The sequence below is a fragment of the Neofelis nebulosa genome, chromosome 3, assembly GCF_028018385.1.
Source record: "Neofelis nebulosa isolate mNeoNeb1 chromosome 3, mNeoNeb1.pri, whole genome shotgun sequence".
NCBI lineage: Eukaryota > Metazoa > Chordata > Mammalia > Carnivora > Felidae > Neofelis > Neofelis nebulosa.
In genome coordinates, this window is record NC_080784.1 from 118733176 (window position 1) to 118754879 (window position 21704).

At 39.5% G+C, this 21704-nt stretch overlaps 1 protein-coding gene across 2 annotated transcripts in view; it reads left to right on the forward strand.

The window, feature by feature from the left end:
• The first annotated feature begins 560 nt into the window (after positions 1-560).
• The window catches only part of PPA2 (inorganic pyrophosphatase 2), a 91976-nt gene continuing 70832 nt past the window's right edge, over positions 561-21704 (forward strand). Inside the window, exons 1-3 of one of the 2 annotated variants that reach the window (XM_058721756.1) lie at positions 564-824; positions 16519-16583; positions 18544-18588. In XM_058721756.1, coding sequence (XP_058577739.1) covers positions 650-824; positions 16519-16583; positions 18544-18588 — 285 coding nt within the window. In that variant the 5' untranslated portion in view covers positions 564-649. Of the gene's footprint in view, positions 825-16518; positions 16584-18543; positions 18589-21704 lie in introns of both variants that reach the window. The other variant, XM_058721757.1, reaches the window with a different exon arrangement.

Genomic DNA, 21704 nt, shown 5'->3' on the forward strand with positions numbered 1-21704 from the left:
TGTTTACAAAGACCTGGGTACAGTACCAAGTGCCACTGTAGAAGTGAAAATATAAGAAAAAGAAAGGCTAAATCACCTTTAGTTTGGTTAAATAGGAAAGGCTTCATGCAGGAGATAGCATTGATGATACAAACATCTTTGCACAGAAGAAGTTAATGTTTTTTTTTTGCTCTAGAAGTCAGTGTCAAGGTCAAATCTTCACAAGGAGGTCTGATCATTCTTACGATGTTTTTGTGTGTGTGATGCTTGTCTCCTACATTGGACAGGATCTAGAGCAGCGCCTGGCACATAATTATCACTCAATATATCATTATAATAAAGATAATATTATGACAGTAAATATTGACTGGATTGTGAAGGCACGAAAGCATATACACATTAATAAGTGACCATGAGCTCCTCAGCGGTGCTGGACGTTGTCTTGTTTACCTTTGAACCCTGACCTCACTGCTCATATACAGTGTACCTTACTGCAATTTGCTGGGCACTCCCATTTCTCCCGTTTCTCCAACCAGAGATTGGCTGGGGTGGGAGATCCAGATCCAGACCCGGGGCCAGAGTGTTGACTGCGGCCAGTAGGGGACGCCGGCGCGAGGCTCTGCCAGGACCCCAGCACCGCCCAGCACAGAGCCGGACCGCCGTCTACGCCATGCGCGTGCTGCTGCCGCTCCTGCGCACGGGTTGGGGCTGGCGCGCGTGGGCCCCAGCTGCTGCCCGCTTGCCCCCGGTTACGAGTACAGGGCCCGGGCCGCACCGCGCCATGGCCCTCTACCGCACGGAGGAGCGCGGCCAGCCCTACACCCCCGATTACCGCCTCTTCTTCAGTAAGTAGCTCGCGGGGACTCCCGCGGACGGCGCGCCTAGAGGAGGCTCGGGCTGGAGCCTGTATGGTCCGCGCGGCCTCCTCCCTCCTTCCTTTGGGTGGCCGAGCGGCCCAGGCCGCCTGCCCGCACGCGGGGGCCCGCGCAGAGCCACGGAGCAGCCAGCGAAGGGGACGGCGAACCCAGCCCCCAAAGGCGGAGCGCAGAGACGCAGGGCAGCCGGCGGCGCCGCGCCGAGTCGCCCTGGGCGCGGCCAACCGCCCTCTCCGAGCCGGGCGCGGAGCGCGCAGGGGCGCCCGCGGTACCCCGCTGCGGCCGCGCAGCCTTAGGCGAGTCCCTGCCGCCATTCCGGGCTCAACGTAATTTAGTCGTGGGAGGGAAGCGCAGAATCCGCCCTCTGGACGGCTTTCTCGGGCGCGTAATCAAGCTCCTCCTCCCGGGGAGGGCCGCCTGCCGTTGGAGAGGCAGGCAGAACTTTGGAAGTGTCTCGTCCCGTGGGTCTTTTTCTGGGGCGACTCTGGCCAAGGATCTTGTCTCAGAAGCATGAATTTATACTCACAGGTTGGCACTTTGAATGCTGTGCTGCGTCAAGAGCCTAGTGGGCCTCAGGGTAGCCAGTGTCCTCCTCACATTGAACAAGCCCCAGAGGGCGACACGAATTGCGGGGCGCTGAGCTGGCCGCCAAGTCGGAAAATGACCCGGGTTCCCGTTATTCTCATTTTTCTTTGCAGCCCCATGTTGCACCGTGTAGGTTAGCAATAACGTGAAAATAGCGAGGTTGGTCCAGTTGCTTTCATGCCTCATTGATTTCAGAGCCCTAAGGGGAGGAATACTCTTTCTGTGAAGTCGGCCTTGCCTGATCGCCCATCTCGTAGGAGCACCAGCTTTGGAGGCTTTCAGATTTAAGCCCGAATCCTGGATTTTTCAGCTCTTGGCTCTGTGACCTCTGATGAGTTTCTGACTTTGCTACGCCTTGTTTTTGTCTTATCTGTGAAACAGGGCTGTAAAGATTACATGGTGAAGTGTATGTAGTGATTAGAGTGTATAGAATATAAATTGTTATTAATAATACCTGTCTCATTATTGATACCTGTAATTTATAAAATGTTTACACGTATCCTTAACTGAACTTAGCGTCGAAGGGTATTTTATGGAAGAGGAAATTGAATTTGTATACTCTTAGGATTATGATGCAACTGATAGTGAAATACCCATATTCTTCAAAATTGGTTGCTTTTTTCCTCTTTGGTACATATTTTTTTTACATCCTTGTTTAGTCAAGACTGATCAGGTGGAGAGGAACCCTTAACAAGAAGTCCCAAGTTTCTGAATGGATGTGTTCCCAAAGGTTATGTATGATGTGATGACTTTGGGCACCGTTTTCTATTGAAAGAGTGTTATGAAATGGCATTTAGGTTTTTGAGTAGATAAAAGCTTGTCTAACATACATGGCATGGTAAAATTATTCTAGATTTGCAAGAAGTACAGTTAATAGTAGACCAAAAACGTCAGTACGTATTTATGAAGTGTGCTAGACACTGTTAGACATGGCACTGGGGAGGTTTTCATTATGGGCCCTGCTCTCATGAGAGTCATAATACCAATATATTATATTATTATATTATATAGTAATTAAGGAAAATATAAAGACACTGAAAAATATTTTACTTGCATGTTGGCTGAGAAAAAATATCTTGAGGAGCCTAGAGTATATGACATAGTTGACTGAGCACTGGCTTTGGAATGGAGAGTCCTTAATCCTGACTTTGCGGTATGAGCTCTGACTTCCTGTTATTTGGGCAGGTGATTGCTTCATTTCATACAGGGCCAGTGTCTTTAGTTGTAAAATAATGCAGTTGACCTAGCATTTGATCTTCAAGGTCCTTGTTGGTGCTGCCATTCATTGATTGAAGGTGTTGGATCAATATTAGATATTCTGACATTCTGTCTTGGACAGGGCCTCTATTAGGCCATCTCCAGGGCGGAATTGGCCACTCACCATGGTTGGTTTCTCTAGCTACAAGTGTATTTCGGACTCATGAGTTGTCCTTAACTAGAACGCCAGAGATATCTTTTTTACCCAGTTAGGATAAATGACAGAAAACAAGAAAAAAGGTTTCCTGAGGTAAATGTGCAAGAATTGGAAGGAAGGGTGGTTTGGGGGAGGGGCCAGGTGGTGAGGTTGTAATTGGAAGGTTATGTGGGGTTAAACAGTTCCTGAACCAAAACACCAGATGGCATCCTTGGCCCAGGACTGTGTACTGCTTGCTGGCAGGGGTAGGAAAAGTGAAAGGAAGCCCCTTCAGTGTGAGGGAGTACGAGGAAAACAGTGAACACATTGCTCCTTTTAAGGATGGTCTCAGATTGGGTATTTTGAACTCTGGCAGTGTCTACATGCAGTAGTAGAGTGTAGTTGTACATGACTTCAAAGAAAAATATGAAGGGTGCCTGGGTGGTTCATTCTGTTAAGCGTCTTACTTCGGCTCAGGTCATGATCTCGTGGTTTGTGGGTTCAAGCCCTGTGTCAGACTATGAGCTGACAGCTCAGAACCTGGAGCCTGCTTGGGATTCTGTGTCTCCCTCTCTCTCTCTCTGCCCCTCCCCAACTCATGCTCTGTCTCTCTCTCTCAAAAAAAAAATAAGCATTAAAAAAAATAAACACTTGGCTGAAAAGTGTTATTCAGCATTATTACAGTGGAATCATTTCCCACATTTCCAAATATATCCCAATTCCCTGAAATACTACTGCATTGGGAGGTAGACCATTTTTGAGCTTCATATCTGCAAATGCTTTCTCTTTACTGCTATTCAGAAGAATCAGAATAAATGATAACTTTAATACTTTCTTTGTTTTTTCCTTTTTAATTAGTGTGGACTTTTTAGAAACAGTAGTGAAGTGAGACAGAATGATGTAGAGGAAAAGGGATCTTGCAGGGAATCACCAGGCCCCTTTGGTGCCAGCCCTGTCCCTTTATTAACTTTCTGTGTGGCCTTGAGTGAGTCATTTAACTTATCTGTAATTCATTTTTTTAAACCATAGAAAGAGGAAATTGGACTAGATGATCATTTCCCAAACTGTGCCGAGTTGAGCACAGATGTACCATAGTTTATTATTAGGTTTCTTTAAACAGAGTGCTTCATGGTTTAATAAATGAGCAGAACACTTCCCATTTTATCACCATCTTGGAGAGTCACAGTGTGCGTATTAAAGTTCTGGGAAGTTCTGATGTGAAGTAACTTGTCCTAAAATTTTGACTCCTAGAGCCCTTATTTCTCATCACATTTGTTAATATCATAGTGACTCCAGAGTTTTGTGGAATTAAGTTGGGGAAGCACTGGGTGAGATGATTTCTGAAACTTCCCAAAGCATGTGTGTATCAAAGAAACAATTCTACACTAATAGGCATATCTTAATGGTCTTGGGCCTCAGCTCAATTTCTCCATCAGCAAAATGGGGATAATGCTAATAATATTATAGAACTGCTGTGGTAGTTAAATGTGTAAATATGATCAGTGTCGCACACATGGCATATGGTAAATATTTAACTTATGTTATTTCCTTTTTTTTTTTTTTTTTGAGTTCAAGATATAAGACCAAAATTCTTGTCATAATCTGTGAAGGGTGAAAACAACAGGATGCGGATAAAATTGAATCTTTTGAATATGTCTCGATGTATTAATTCCTAGGCCTCAGTTTTAATGGATACTGCCCTGCAGTCTTTTGAATTAATTGTGAAATCATGATGAAGTTAGACTTGTTTATATGGGACCAAAGATAAGCACTGCATGTCAATGTTCCTTTGATAGTCTGTATGTTTTTGTTTTGCTAATAACTTGAAAATTCAATATTTCAGGTTTTTTACATTTTCTCAAAAGATGAGTAGAAGTTATGCTTTTCATAGTTTGCACTTTTGTTACTATGGGATAGTAGGGAGCAAGTGACTGGTTTATTTAGAGAAACAATGCTGTAGGTAATTCACATTGCTTTATTTAGCATGAGAATGAATCATGCAGTTCTTTAACAATGAATGAATTTATTTTATCATTTATAGTAACTATGTGCTTAAGTTAAAATTACTACTGGTTTTCTTTTAAGTACATCATTTGAGTGGTAGGTGATAGAATCTGCAGTTGAATGTACTATACATTTGAACTTACTAAAATTTTCTGTGAATAATCCACACAATGTGTGTTTGAGTCTTAAATATATGAGTTTTGTAACCTTTTTTTTTAAGTTGGCTCATACCATGGAATTTGAATTCTGTGTAGAACATATAGAACATTATGGTTATTGTGTGAATATTGAAGAATTATTTGTACTTGGTATTCTTCATTGTTAAAGCTTCCAGTAAGTCTCTAGAAATGCTTTTAGTAATAATATGTAATAGTTTGTTGGTACTTGGCATCCATGTAGCTATTTTGTATATGTACATGTAACCAAATACCGGTTTTGCATTCCATTCCATTTTCTCACTTACTAATACCATTAATAAACTTACTAATACCATTAATAAACTTTGATCCTGATACAACTTGGTGTTATGAGAGAAAAACATAGGTAATTTACAAAATAATAGAATAAAATCTCAATTCAGTCTAGTTGAAGGGAAAGTTTTGACATTGGCGATGTCAAGTGTATGTATATTGATGGGCCTGAAAGAATTCATTAGTTTATGCTCAGGGATGCAGTCTGATTTTTGACAAAGTGAAATATCAAGACAGGATGGTAGGGTGACTACAGTTGTTTGTTGGATTTTCCCTCTAATAAATTTCCTATTGAATTGATAGTAAGTGAATAAAAAAGGGTAACCCTAAAACAACAAATAAGAAGGACTCATCAGAGCGGGAGATTTCAAAATATTTATGGAACATGAAAAATAGATGTAACTGTGGTTATTGATGAAACAGCATGTATGAAATCCCAGCTTAAGTATATGTGTCAAGGGTCTGTAGTTTAAGAAGAAGCCAGGCTCCTTGCAGAACCTCAGAGTGGTTGTGGGTGGGATGTGGCACTTATCGAGGGGTCGATACAAGTTTTATTATGGAATAGCACACAGATGCTTACCATGCAGGTTTAGGACTTGTGGGATTGGCTGGTTTCCTCTACAGAAATTGAAGAAAGTGTTTGGAGGGAAGTAGAACAACCTGATGGTATTGCCCCAGCAGAGCCTTCTACATTCTAGCACTTAGGCTCCTACCGACCCCAGCCCCCACCCAGTGCAATAGCCAGCTTCTTAGGCATTATGTGCCTCTCCTGGTTACACATCCATTTTTCTAATCTCTTATTTTTTCAAAAAAAAATTTTTTAACGTTTATTCATTTTTGACAGACAGAGCATAAGTGGGGGAGGGGCAGGGAGAGAGGGAGACACAGAATCCCAAGCAGGCTCCAGGCTCTGAGCTGTCAGCACAGAGCCCCAGATAGGGCCCGAACCCATCAACTGTGAGTCATAACCTGAGCCAAAGTTGGACACTTAGCCAACTGAGCCACCTAGGCACCCCTCTAGTCTCTTACTCTTAAATGTCAATGAAATTGTTAAGGATCACCCTCAGGCAGGCTTTCATCACTACTATTCTACCAAACTGCTTTTGTCAAAATGTGACTTCCATGTGGCAAATATAATGACCAGGGTTTTTTGTTTTTGTTTTTGTTTTTTTTTTTAATGTATGTTTATTTTTGAGAGAGTGAGTGAGTACAAGCTAGGGAGGGGCCGAGAGAGAGGGAGAGAGAATCCCAAGCAGGTTCCGTATTGTCAGTGCAGAGCCCAGCTCAGGACTCGATCTCACAAACCACGAGATCATGACCTGAGCTGAAACTGAGTTGGATGCTGAACTGACTGAGCCACCCAGGTGCTCTTATAATGTTGTTTTAAGTTCTCATCTCACATGAATTATCAATAGAACTTTTCAGTTGATTACTTTGTCTTCCGTGAAACATTTTTTTTCTTTTATCTCTAGGATAACATTCTCTTTTATTTTGATGGCTTCTCCAGCAGTCTTCTTTTCTGGATCCTCATATTTCTGAACTCTAACTTTTGAAATGCTCCAGGATTCAGTACTTAGCTCACATCTCTCTCTCTAGGGCAAGGGTTGGCAAATATTCTGTAAAGGGCTGTGATAGTAAATAGTAGCCTATGCAGGCCATAAGGTCTCTGCCACAACTACTTAACCCTGCCTGTAGCACAGGAGCAGCCAGAGACAGTAAAAGTCTGAACATGGCTTTGTGTTCCAACGAACCTTTATTTATACAGACTGAAACAGGCCATGGGCCAAAGTTTGCTGACTATAACCATTGCTCTCTGTGATCCCTTTTGGTCCCTTAGCTTTAGATACCATCTGTGTTTCCCAGATGTGTAACAGCCTGAATTTCTCTTGAACTCATTTTTACACATCCAGTAAGCACACTCTGTATCTTGAAATCATTTTTACACATCCAGTAAGTGCAGTCTGTATTTCCATTTCATTGTCTCAGAGACATCTCAAGGTTCATGTGTACAGGACTCCTGATCCCAGTCTCCACTCAGTTGGTTGTTTCTGTCCTCATATGTGTAACCAGCAATTTAGGAACCATTCTTGTTGCCTTTCTTACTCTTACCTCCCTTCTAGGTCAGTAGTTTCTCCCTTCATCTGTGCTTTTGAGATGTATCCAGGTGATGTTTACTTCTCTCCGCTTGCACCCTTGCCACTCTATCCATCTTTCCCTTGACCGACTGCAGTCGCCGTATTCTTCCCCTGCTGTCCCCTGTGTCCTCCTGTAGCTGCTTTCCATATAGAAGTCCCCTTGATCCTTTTGAAGTGGAAGTCACCTCATGTCCAGGCTCTGCTCAAAACCCCAGTGACTTTTCATTTCACTCTAAATAAATTTTAAATATTCACCACAGTCTACAAGGTCCCGTATGACCTACTGCTGGGGCTCCTCTCTGAATTCGTCATTTACCACTCTTCCCTTTGGATCATTCTGCTCTGGCCATTTTGGCCTCCTTGCTGTTCCCGTAGCATTCCTCCGTGGATGTCTGTTTGACCTGCTTCCTTACTTTATTTCTGACAGTGCTGAAATGTTACCTACCGGTGAGATCTCCATTCTTTCAGTTTAGATTTTATCCCTTCCCTTACTCCTTTCTTGCCCTTGTTTGTTTTCCTTTGTGGTACTTATTGTACCCCATATAGTTAGAACATACCTTTTCATTGGTTCCATACCTACGCCCCTACTTGAATATAAATTTCATAAGAACAAGGAATTTGTACACCTATGACCTAAAACTGGTTGGTATAGTATATGTGTTTGGTAAATATCCAATGAATGCATTTAAGGAAATCTTATGAATTAAATAGGAAAAAGAGAAAGTGGAAAGAAGAGAATTCGAATTTTAAGTAGTCCAACGGGTATCCTGTGAGATTTTAGAAACCTACATCCTTTAAAAAGGAAGAGGAAGCTATGAAGAAAAGATAATCACGGATGTATTAAAATGGTGTGATTGTAGAAACAAAGGACTCTGTAGAAGGTGTAGTGGGACAAATGGTGTTCTGTTGTTTTAAGCCACCAACTTTGTGATCATTTGTTATGGCAGTCCTGGAAAACTAATACAGAAAAGTTAGAATATAAGGTAAAGAAATCTATGAGAAAGTAGAAGAAAATGTCAGACAGAAAAATGAGGTAGAAAGAGGAGACGTAGAGATTTAATCTAGGAAGTCCCAAATTTTGACTAATACAAGTGTCAGAAGGAATGGAGAGGTAATTACAAAGGGATAGATAACAGAAGAGATCTAAGAATTTAAGGACCTAACCATTCCTAGTCCCAGACGCATTATAAAATCTCAGAAAACTGAGGCTTTTATAAAGAAGATTCTGAAAGTCCTGGGGCTGGGGACAGAGGAGGGAGGGAGAACAGGTCACCTGCAAAGGAATGATAATCAAACTGGTATGTGACTTACCAGCATAAATGAATGCTTAAAGACTGGAGTAGTGCCTTAAAAATTCTGAGAGAAAAGAATTTTCCCCCTACAATTTATCCAGACAACATTAATCTAGACTGAAGACCAAATAAAGATATTTCAGACATTTAAGGACGTGGGAAATTTACCTTGTATGCATCCTTTCTTACAGAACACAAATTAGGGATAAGCTCCAGCAAAACAAGTAAGTAAACCAAAAAAGATGGATGAGTGCATGGGGTCCAGAAAACAGAGCTGAGCTGGAGACCAAAGAAGCAAAATCTTAGGGTGCCAAAAAAGCATTCTGTCCGTGTTGCACCAAGAGGATAGCGATTTCAAAGGGAACTGTGTAAAGAGAGAATTCCATAGTCTCTGTGGAATCTGTGAGGCATTTGAATAATTTATAGATATGATTATGACTGACAATGGGAGAAACATAATTAGAAGCACAAGTCAAAATAGAAGCCGAACAGGAAAGGAAATTTAACTGTAACACTATACTTGGCCAAAAATCAGCACATAGACAATGCTTCTCAAACTTACTTCAGTGTAAGAATTATTTGCGGGTGCTTGCTAAAAATCTAGATATCCAGATGTCTTCTTAAGATTCTGATTCCCCAGGGGCCGCCTGGTTGGCTCAGTCGGTTAAGCGTTCGACTTCAGCTCAGGTCATGATCTAACGGTCTATGAGTTCCATCCCCGCGTCGGGCTCTGTGCTGTCAGTTCAGAGCCTGGAGCCTTCTTTAGATTCTGTCTCCCTCTCTCTCTCTGCCCCTCCCCCACTCATGCTCTGTCTCTCAAAATATGAATAAACGTTAAAAAAAAAAAAAAGATTCTGATTCCCGGGTCTCCTGGGTGGCTCAGTCAGTTAAGCCTCTGACTTCAGCTCAGGTCATGATCTCACAGTACGTGGATTCAAGCTGCTCCGCATCTGGCACTGTGTTGACGGCTCAGAGCCTGGAGCCTGCTTTGGATTCTGTGTCTCCCTCTCTCTCTGCCCGCCCCTTGCTTGCTCTCTGTCTTTCTCTCTCTCAAAAGAAATAAATAAAACATTAAAAATTTTTTTGAAAAAAGATTCTGGTTCCCTAGGTATGGGGGGGTCCAAAGACTTTTTTTTTTTAAACAAGCACTCCCAAGTTTTTCCTATGATTAGAAAAATTTTGGAAATACACTAATAGGAAAAGCACAGAAAATTCAGTGTGATTGTAGAACATTTGCCACCTTGAAATGAAGAAAAAATGAAAATGCAGAAGATAGAAATTAGGAGAGAGAAAGAAGAATGAGGAGAATGAGGTAAAAAGCCAGTTAGTAGGGTCAAGAAATACTGTGTTTGGTGGAACATTGGAATCAAGCTATAGTGTGTTAAGATTGGTCAGTAGAGAATTTAAGAGGAATACGTTGGGGTCAAATGAAACAAAATTTTCTCTTAGCATTGGAAACAGTAGATAATCTCTAAAATTGGTAAAGTAAAAAATTATCGTACAAATATATTATTTGAGGAGATGTAAATAATCACTAGACCTAAGGTAAGTTAAAGAGGTGAAAGTAGGTTGTTCTAAAAGTGGATCTGAATTAGAGAGAGGTGGTTACTGATGTCATTTTTTTTTAATTTTAATTTTTTTATGTTTATTCATTTTTTGAAAGACAGAGACAGAGCACAAGCAGGGGTGGGGTGGAGAGAGAGGGGGACACAGAATCGGAAGCAGGCTCCAGGTTCTGAGCTGTCAGCACAGAGCCTGACACGGGGCTCGAACTCACAAACCGCAAGATCGTGACCCGAGCTGAAGTCCGATGCTCAACCGACTGAGCCACCCGGCGCCCCCTGATGTCATTTTTTTAACCATGTACATGCATTGCTTTGTTTAAACAACAAAATAGGTATTTAAAAAGCAAACTGATAGCAACAACTTGGTTTTAAATCTAAAGAAACAACCAGTCTGAACTTCATATAATGAAGTTCTCACTCAAGATTTATTACTAATTTATTATTCTGAGGCTCTGAGAAAGGGCTGTCTGTACTGTGCCTCAGTTCTGTTACCTTTACAAAGTGCCATACATTGCCACAGTGCTTGCTGCATATACCACATCTCTCTATGGCTCGTATGTATAATATAGATTACCCTTTTTGTTGTATAGAGAGGATCAGGATAGATTCTACCTATCTTTAAGTCTACTTTTAGGGGCTCCTGGGTGGCTCAGTCAGTTGAGCTTCTGACTTCGGCTCAGGTCGTGGGTTTGAGGCTTGCATCGGGCTCTGTGCTGACAGCTCAGAACCTGGAGCCTGCTTTAGGTGTCTCCCTCTCTCTCTCTCTCTGCCTCTTCTCCACTTTGCTCTCTTGCCCTCTCAAAAATAAATAAATAAGCTTAAAAAAAATAAATCTACCTTTAGAGATTCTTCATACTCTTTATATGGAGCATACTAACATAGCACTGACCTTAGAAAACTTTTAATGGGTTCTCGTTCCTTTGTGCATTAGGTCAGTGATTAGCTTTCTGATAATGATGCCAAGAGGACCTTTGTCTTTGCACTTACTGGATAATGCTTATGTAGATGATTTAGTGCATTCCCTTTCTTGGCTGTGGATATAGCTCACTTTTAGCACTTTTGTATTCCAGCATCTAGTACATTACCTTTTACGTACAAATTGTACATTGCTCAATTGAAAAAATGGAGAAAATTAAGTTTCAGAGAAATTGGGTGACTTTATCAAGCTCACTAACTAGAAGTCAGGATCTTGATCTCTGTATTCATTGCTCTGTGTGAATTTACTGGTGTATTGCTCATCAAAGCATTATCATCATCTGACATTTAAAGCCATATTTTATTTTTATTTTAGTGTGTGTAATTCTTTTATTCTTTTTTCTTCATTAGTACATTTTTATTTATACTGTTTCGTGATCCATATGGCTTCCAGTAGATATGGTTATCTGAGACCACTCATTCACTAATAACTCTTTTTACCTTCCAAGATGCCAATTAGATACCACTTAAATATATGTATTGGCATTACCATAGTGTTTGAATATGATGTTTGTTTTTAAAAGTTTATTTTTTTTTAAATTTTTAATGCTTATTTTTGAGAGAGAGAGAGAGAGAGAGAGAGAGAGAGAGAGAGAGAGAGAATGAGTGGGAGAGGGGTAAAGAGAGAGGGAAATAGAATCCAAAGCAGGCTCTAGGCTCTGAGCTGTCAGCACAGAGCCTGATGTGAGGCTCGAACTCACAAGCTGTGAGATCATGACCTGAGCTGAAGTCGGACGCTTAACCAACTGACCCATCCAGGCATCCATATTTTTTTATTTTTTGACAGCACACACATGTGCTTGTGCAGGAGAGGGACAGAGAGAGAAGGAGAGAGAAAATCCCAACCAGGCTCTGTGCTGATAGTGCAGGACTTGATCTCTCGAACTGTGAGATCATGCATGACCTGAGCGGAATCCAGAGTTGGATGCTTAACCGACTGAGCCACTCAGGCACCCCTGAATATAACATTTAGATTGCAATTTAAAGAGATAGGTACCTAAGCACACTTCACAAATCTTTAGCTTTTAGCAATCACAGCTTAGGCTAGTCCCATTTTTCGCTCAGACTTGAGTAACATGCATTCATCTTAAATCTTAGTTTGTTGGGGCTTGTCCCCAGTTAACAAGAGCATTGGAGCTCTAGAGAAATTTAACACCAAATCAGTGTGCTAGAGGTATTTTTCACTCTTAATTACAAAGGCAGCCCAGCTATTTTGTCAAATTTCCTATACTTCCTTAATTTTAATAATGAAGTTCCCTGGTCTCTGCAACATCCTGAATTCTTAGAGCTGGGATTATTGTTAATTCCCATCACAGTGATAGGTCTCAAATGTAATTATTGATATAATCTGCTAAAGGATTGCATTTTTCTCAAAACTGTCTTATCTTTGTGACTTAAAGCGAAGAATTACAGACTGATTGCTCATTGGAACAAGAGCTTCCATTTATACTTTTTTTAAATTAAAAAAATAATTTTTTTAATGATTATTTATTTTTGAGAGAGACAGTGAGCGTGCACATGAGCAGGAGAGGGGCAGAGAGAGAGGGAGACACAGAATCTGAAGCAGGCTCCAAGCTCTGAGCTGTCAGCACAGATGCGGGGCTCAAACTCACGAATGGTGGGATCAGACCTGAGCTGAAGTTGGATGCTTAACTGACTGAGCCACCCAGGCGCCCCTTTTATTTATACTTTAATACATACTTTCCTTAACCGATTTTTTTTTGCTCCGTATTTATTTTTTAAATTGCATACATTAGTTCACTTTTTTTGTGTGAACAGTTCTGAGTTTTGATAAAATATAGATTCATTTAAACACTGTCATAGTCAAGGCATAGAACAGTTCGTTACCCCGAAATAGTTTCCTTGTGGTCTCTCTTTAGCCCCCTTACCCTGCACCCTCAAGCCCTGGCAGTCACTGATCTGCTCTTTATCCCTATAGTTTTGCCTTTTCCAGAATGTCATCTAAATGGAATGGTTTGAGTCTAGCTTCTTTCACTTGGCAATAGTTCATTTTTTTTTATTTGGGACTAATATATCATTGAGTAAAACACCCATTATATGGGTGTAGCAGAGTTTATCTGTTTACTATTTGTACATTTAGTTTGCTTCCAGTTTTGATTTTGAATAAAGCCACCTATAAACATTCACTTACAGGTTTTCATGTGAACATAAGTTTTCATTTCTCTCGGTCAAGTGCTTAACAGTAGGATTTCTGGGTCAAATATTTAACTTTATAAGAAATTGCCACACTGTTTTCCAAAGTGTCTGTATCATTTTCAGTTTTCACTGCCATAATTTATTTTAATAGAAAATAAAGGTGACCCATTTAAGTATCTGTGTTACTTATAGAAAAGTAAATAATCATGCAGCAAACTGATAATTTCGTTTCTTGTGTTACTCATAGAGGATTTTAAATTCAGGCAGAGAATTTGACGTTTGATCTGGTATGGAAAAGAATTTTTTTAAGATGCATCTTTTTTAACTAATGAAAAGAGCTTTATAGGTCATGGCAAGCTTTTTATATACTTTGTCACTTATGTACTCTTAGTCATCTTTATCCTACCTTGTACATGATCTTTCATGCACAACTCCCTTGTTCCTAGAGTGGGAAAAGAAAAATTACATGAACTTTTTGGAGGGAAAAATGAAATCGTAATAGAGGTGTATTTATTGAATGCCTACTAAGTGCTGGGTACTTTCTGGATGCTGGGGACTGAGGAGAGAGCATAACAGAACAAATGAAAACAAACAACAGAAACTCCTTCCTGCAAGAACTTTAGTAATAAGTGCTAAGGAAAGCCTGTGAAGCATGAGAAGAAGAAAAGCAGTTTTGGTGGAGTGAGGGCCATTGTTAAATTCTATGCTTCTCACTTTAGTGGGCTGACGCCACAGCTTGTTTTTGTTTATTTAAATTTTATTGTGAAATAATTTCAGATTTGGCAGAGTTGCAAAGATAGTACAGAATTCCAGTATATCTCTTACCAACTTTCCTCAAATGTTAGTCTCTTTCATTAACAGTGTACATTTTTTAAAACTAAGAAACCAACATTGGTACCAACTGTGAACTCCAGATTTTATTTGGATATGACTAGTTTTCCCACTAATGTCATTTTTTTCTTACAGAATCCAGTTCAGGGTACACATTATACTTAGTTATTGTATTTCCTTATATTCTCCCCAATCTAACAATTTCTCAGTATTTCCTTATTTGTTTTATGAGTTTGAGACTCTTAAACAGTATTGGTTAATATTGTGTAAAACGTCCCTCAGTTTGGATGTATCTGCTGTCGTTCTTGTGATGAGAGTGGGGTAATGGGTTTGGGGGGAAAAATACAAGTGAAGTACATACCCTTCTCATCACAGCGTATCAGGAGGTACATGTTATTAACATGACTTTTCCCTGGTGATGTCAACTTTGATCACTCGGTTAAGGGTACTTCTTGCCAGAGTTCTCTACTGTAATGTTATTGTTTTTCCCTTTCTATGTTGAAGTGAGTCAGTCATTAAGTTTAGTCTGCACTCTGGGAGAGCAGGGTAAGCTTTCCTTCTTGGAGGGGCGACATCTATATGTATATATTTCTTGGAATTTTTTGTAAGAAATGTTTGTCTGTTTTCCCTCATTTATTTATTTAAACAATCATTTATGTGCATTAGTGGGTCTCTTGTATTATTTACTTAATAATTTGGTTTGTGATTGAATACTCTGTTATTTGTCCCTCAGTTTGTTCCACCTTTGACCTTTGGGAGCTCTTGTAGATTGGCTCCATTTCCTTTCGACATACAGCCAACCTTTTGTTTCTTTGAGCACTTGGTTGATTTCTGGTCCTACAGGATCCATTGGGTTCATCTTGTATAGTTTTTGTCCCAGCCTTAGAATCCGCCTCTTCTTTAAGAAGTCCTAGTTCTTTTTACTGGAGAATAGTACTTGGAAACCCAAGATTTGGGAGCTGAGTATACTCATTGCTATTAGGCTGTCAGCCAGTTCATGTTTTATTTTGTTAAATTTTTTTTTTTAAAGTCTAAATTTGAAAATTATGCCAAAGAGGTAGCAGGGCAGAAATAAAACGTACCCTGACTTAGGTAATTATAAACTGAAAAATTTTTATGGCTGTATTAAGCCCAGCTTTTAAAATATGCATTTTTATATGCAGTGAAGATAAGACAGTTTCTATTATTAAAGTTTGTTTTTGTTTTAAGCTTACCTTAATATAAACATTCTTATCACTGAGTGGAAACAAATGATTTGTTCTTTTCTTTTAATTGGGTAGGATCTTTACATCCTGTTCATAGGATTATAGACAGAAATTGGGAATTCTGTTGTTAGATTACTCTTCAGAAAAGTGACATCAGTTTTAATCCAGTCACTTATTAATGAGTATCTGTTCACAAGTGAGATATTTCATATTTGGGGCTTTAGTCAATTTTAGACATTTTCTGCTTTGGATGTGTTAAGCTAGAGAGAGAAGTACAGTTGATCCTTGAACAATGCAGGGTTAGGGCCCACTTCACAGTTGAAAATCCATGTATAACTTTTGACTCTTCAAAAACTTAACTTTTTTTTTTTTTAACGTTGATTTATTTTTGAGACAGAGACAGAGCATGAACGGGGGAGGGGCAGAGAGAGAGGGAGACACAGAATCGGAAGCAGGCTCCAGACTCTGAGCCATCAGCCCAGAGCCTGACGCGGGGCTCGGGCCCACGGACCGCGAGATCATGACCTGAGCCGAAGTCGTATGCTTAACCGACTGAACCACCCAGGCGCCCCTCAAAAACTTAACTTCTAATAGCTTATATTGACTGGTAGCCTTACTCATAACACAAGTAGTAGATTAACACACATTTTGTATGTTACATGTATCATATACTGTATTCTTACAATAAAGTAAGCTACAGAAAAGAAAATGTTACTAAGAAAATCATAAAGGAGAGAAAATATATTTACAGTATTATATCAAAAAAAATCTGTACTTAAGCAGTTCAAACATGTTGTTCAAGGGTCAACTGTAAATTATTTCAGTAAACCAAATGTGGATTACTTGGTATGTATTCTCTGTGGTCATCATATTGGGGCAAGTTTTAAAAGTTGAATTAAACTTTAAATTGGGAGTTAAAGTTAATTTCGAAAAAACTTGAAAAACTCCTTTTAGGTTTAAAAGTGGATAAGGATATAATTGCTCTGAAGAACAGGATAGTCCATTGCTTTAATTCTGTATTTTTATTTTTGTTTTTTGTTTTTCCTTTGCAGAGAATGTAGCTGGTGACTACATTTCCCCCTTTCATGATATTCCTCTGAGGGTGGACTCTACAGAGGTATAGTTTTTAACTTGTTTTGGGGGTGACAACATGTACTTCTAGTATCACCACAAAATACTTTTTAGAAGCATTTTGAAAGGAAAGAATGTGGGTTGGAAGTCAAGAAGGATAACAGAGTTATCACAACAGGATTGTAAGCCTCCTTCATGAATTAGAATTAGTGTGAGAATAGGATCATTCCAGGAGGAAGGTTATGGAACACTGATGTGGGATTGGTGCTGCCTTCCAGCCCTTCAGAGGACTGGACTGTCAATAAGATGGCTGCAGGGAGAATAATAGTGAAGATTTATTGAATGCTCATAGTGCTTATCCAAGCACTGTGCTCAGAGCTTGAGTTGCATTATCTGAGTACAGCTAGGGCTACTGTTATTACCCTTATTTTGCTAATGAGGTTCAGTACCTTGCCCCTGGTCACAAATCTATCATCTGTTGTGGGAAGTGGGATATGAATTTAGGTGCTCTAACTCCAAAGGTTGTATTCTTAATTGCTCTTGTGCAATCATTCCAGCTCATTACTTCTAAGTAGTATTCAGCTGCAGGACAGGAGGTCATATAATCTGGAGAGAGAAAGAAGGCAAAGAGAGGGCAGAAAGAACTCCATTTTACTGTATGTGTGTCCATGTGTTTTGTTTTGGCCGGTGAACAGTCCAACCCAAATATCTCCTGTCTCCCAACACCACTGCTTGCTTTTGGCCAAAAGTGCATGCATTTATTTATTCACTTACTAATTTCTTCTTTCAGTAAATAGTTCTTGCAGGCTTATTATGAGCTAGACGGCATTCCAGGCACTAGGGTTGCAGCGGTGAGTAAGATAGATAGGAGATATAGTTCCCACTCGATGGAAGGAGGTGGACAACCAGGAAACAAGTCAATCAGAGAATGTTAAGTGCTGTAAAACTAGAACAGGATAATGAAAGGAGTGATTGGTGGGTGCTGCTTCATGTGTGGGTGTACCATGACAAAATCTGTTCACCTAACAAAATGATAATATTTTGTGGAATCAGGCAGTAGGTAGGGGTGGAGGTGGAACAAAGAGTGGACTAGAAACATTCCAGTCGGCATGATATTCTGCCTAAGGAGAATGGGTTTTGGGGAATATGAGAAAGTTGAGAACAGGGCAGGACTAACATAGAACAGGATACGCCTGTGAATTCTGGGCACGTGGGGATTGGTACACACAGTGGTTGTGTACATAAGTTTCTCCCATCCTCAACTATTGATTAGATAGTTATTGATTAGATCAATATTAGATAGTTATTGATTAGATCACCCTCTAATGATTAGAACTGTTGCACCTTGTACTTTGGGAGGTGGTTGTTTTAGGAACAGAAATAATGTTTCAGGGCCTACTTGGGATAGTCATTTTTTCTGTTTTGTTTCCTTCTTTGGTGTTTTTTTTGTTTGTTTTTGTTGTTTTGGTGTGTAAAGGTTACATGTAAGTGTGAGCATTTGTGAATGGAGTAATTTTTCTTCCCAACTCATCATATAGTCTTTTTTAATTTAAAAGTGCTTGATGGAGGTGTAGTAATCACACCTTTGTGGAATTTACAGGCAGGAGGTGTAGCTGAGTACTTTCATGGCTTCTTAGTCATGCTCCCTAGAGTTTCATTTCAATAATGAAATGACTGTTTTAAGTGTAATCACGGGAGACTGACAGTCTTTCCTTTAAGACCGAACAGAGCCTTTGCTTATTTTTATAAAAACTAGGAAAATATACTTGAAAGAGATTTAGCTTTTCTAATAATTTATTTTCTGAAACACCTTGATGCTCATGCACTGGGGATGCAAATGCTGAGAGAAAAGAAACTGGGCATTCGGTAGTTCTCTGTTGAACCCGGTGTCTGGACAGCTTCTGTAGTGGAATATTTCTGTAGTAGGCTTACTTGGATTGCTTTGCAGTGCAGTTGTATTCTTTGATGAGATATTACAATCACAAATACCATCTTTTCTTTTATAGGAAAATGGCATTCCTACAAAGAGAGCACGAAATGATGAATATGAGGTATATCTAAAGGTTTTTATTTTTGTGAATCACTTCTGTTGTCCGTTAAAGACCTCGATGATTGTTTGCATTTGTAAAGTGCTTCTAAACTTTTCCCCTCTATGAAGATTTTTGTGTGCGTTCTGATGTTTTTATTCTTCCAATATGTGTGTATGGCAGCTAGGGATGATCTTACCATTTCATTTCTTTTTCTTGTTTATAAAATCAAATTTACCGTTTTCTTTATTGCACACTTTTTAAAGTGTACAGTTCAGTGTAATTAGGTACTTCCGCATGTGCAGTCATCACCACTGTTCATCTCCAGAATTTCTTCTCAAACTGAAACTCTGCCCACTGAACAGTGACTCTCCGTTCCCTCCTTCACCCAGCCCCTGGTAACTACTATTCCATTTTCTATTTATGAATCTGACTATTCTAGGAATCCCCTTAACATTTCATCTTATAAGTGAAAAACCAGAGAGAGTCAGGAACAGAACCCAGGTTTTAGTAGCAAGTTACTTATCATGGTAGATAGTCTAAAGTAAAGGTACTTTATGAAAATTGGTCTCTTTGTCATTTTTTTTATTATAAGGAAAAAGGTGGTTTGAGAGGCTGTTTTAGAATGCAGGGACAAATCTTTTTGGGGATAGAGGAGGAAAAAAGACCACCTATATGCTAGAATAAACATGTTCTAAATATATCTTTTAAATATGTGACTGTCAAACCTTCAGTAGTTGTTGACTTAGGCCCAGAACGTCTGACTGATGTCTGTCATCTCATCTCATGTTGTTGATGCCTTTTTATCTTACTGATGCCAGACAGCCTTTCCTATCACCTTCCTCAGCCTTCTTTTCCCTTCAACTTTATTTCCATCTTTTTTTTTCTCTATTTCAACTGAAACTCATGACCCCAGCCTTTGAATCTACTTCCACAAATAGCTCTGGGTGTTGTTCAGTCCCCACCACCATTGCCTGCCGTCCATCTTGTATTCTCTTAAACTGGTGTTTGTTAAAATGGTCCTTAAACCACATACATTGGAATAATGTAGAACACTTGTTAAAACTTCAGATCCAGGCCTTAATTACATATCTACTACACCAGAATCTCTGCTTGATGGAGACTAGTTAGTCCACATATTTAACCAGTGTTTCAGGGCATTTTACACATACTAAAGTTTGAGAACCACTGCCCTAGATGTTGGGTGAATAGACACTGAGGGGTTCGAGGCTTTATAGTTTCCTAGAGACTTTATGTATCAACCTGGAAATAGTTTTCTCATTGGGGAAAATGTATTCTGAGAGCATATAGCCAACTTAAAATTTAATTCTTAGAACATGGTTCATTTGTCAGAGACTGCCTGATTTGAGTCTGTTTGTGGTTTGTGTGTTTATTTATTTATAATTCTGAACGATTTTTCCCAACCCCAAGCCCTTGGCAGCCACTTTTCTACTCTCTGTTTCTATGAATTAGGCTCCCCCCCCTTTTTTTTTTTAAAGAATTCCATATATAAGGTTCCATATATAAGAATTCCATATAAGTGGTAAAATGCAGTATTTGTCTTTCTCTGTCTGGCTTATGTCAATGAGCATAATGCCCTAACAGTCTACCCATTGTTGTTGCAAATGGCAGGTTTCCTTCTTTCCCATGGCTGGATAATATTCCACTGTATATATTAGGCACATCTTCTTTATCTGTTCATTCATTGATGGACACTTAGGTTGTTTCCTTATCTTGGCTATTGTAAGTAATGCTGCAGTGAATATGGGGGTGCAGGTATCTTTCTAATATCCTGTTTTCTTTTTTTTCTCGGATAAATACCCAGAAGTGGGATTGCTGGATCATACAATAGCTCTGTTTTAATTTTTTGGAAAACTGCCATACTGTTTTCTGTAGTGGCTGCAGCAATTTACATCCCACCAACAGTGCAGAGTGTTCCCCTTTTTCCACATTCTCGCCAACACTTGTTATTTCTTACCCTTTTGGTGACAGCCATTCCAGCAGGTGTGAGGTGATATCTCATTCTCTGATAATTGTGATGTTGAGCACCTTTTCATGTCCCTGTTGACTGTGTGTCTCTTGGAAAACTGTCCAATTCCTCTGTGCATCTTTTAATCAGATTGGTCTTTTCCTGTTGTGTTGCAGGAGTTCTTTATGTTTCAGATATTAATCCTTATCAGATACATGGTTTACAAATACGTATTTTCCCATTTCTAGATTGTCTTTTTATGTTGTTAATGGCTTTCTTTGCTATGAAGAAGTTTATTAGTCTGATGGTATCACTTGTTTATTTTTGCTTTTGTTGCCTTTGCTTTTAGTATCAAAACGAAAATTTATTTGATCTTTTAAGAGTTGGAAAGAGAAAAGAAGGGTGATTTCCTCCCATTTTTCCCAAAGGCATATAAAATTTACTGACTTTTTTCGTATCTTATTAGTTATCTTTTTGGTTTTTGCAACAAAAATAGCAGGGAAAAATGGAGGAGATAACTTGAGGTAAATGGTCCTAGCTCATACCCAACTTTCTCGGTGGAAATGTGTCCCCTTGTGTCTTTGTGATTTTGTACTAGATGTCAGTAGACTGTTACTGGTTTATAATTAACAGTAGTCTTAGGATAACCCAACTAACACTGGCTTTGAAAAATTATAGATTATATGCGTTTTATCTGGAAAGAAGAAAAGCAGACTGGAAATTTGTTCTTTAGAGATCAGAACAAATGATGAGGGGAGATGGTTTGCAGGCTTAAGATTCAAACCTTATCTTTTGTTCTTTTGGCCTAATTCAAGTCTCTGAGTGGTTTTGGTAGGTGTCATTGTGTAAAACAATTGCCACTAGCCTGGTCTTCTCTATCACCTCTGAGTATTCATCTGTATGCCTTTGTCCTCTTATAGCCAGGCTTTCAAGGATGAATAAATTATGTGAACATCTGCCATTTACTTAGGTTTTTCTTTTTAACAGCTACTTGAGACATATTTAAACAGGTGCTGGGATACCTCATGAAAGAGCATAGAAAATGAAACATAACAGCAAGACTGTGTATGAGGTTGCTAAGATAGGTATGAGACATACTTCTAAGGAGCAATTGTTGAGAATTCATTCTTGGCTTTGTTCTTCATCTCATTATGGATATGCAGCTCTGTCA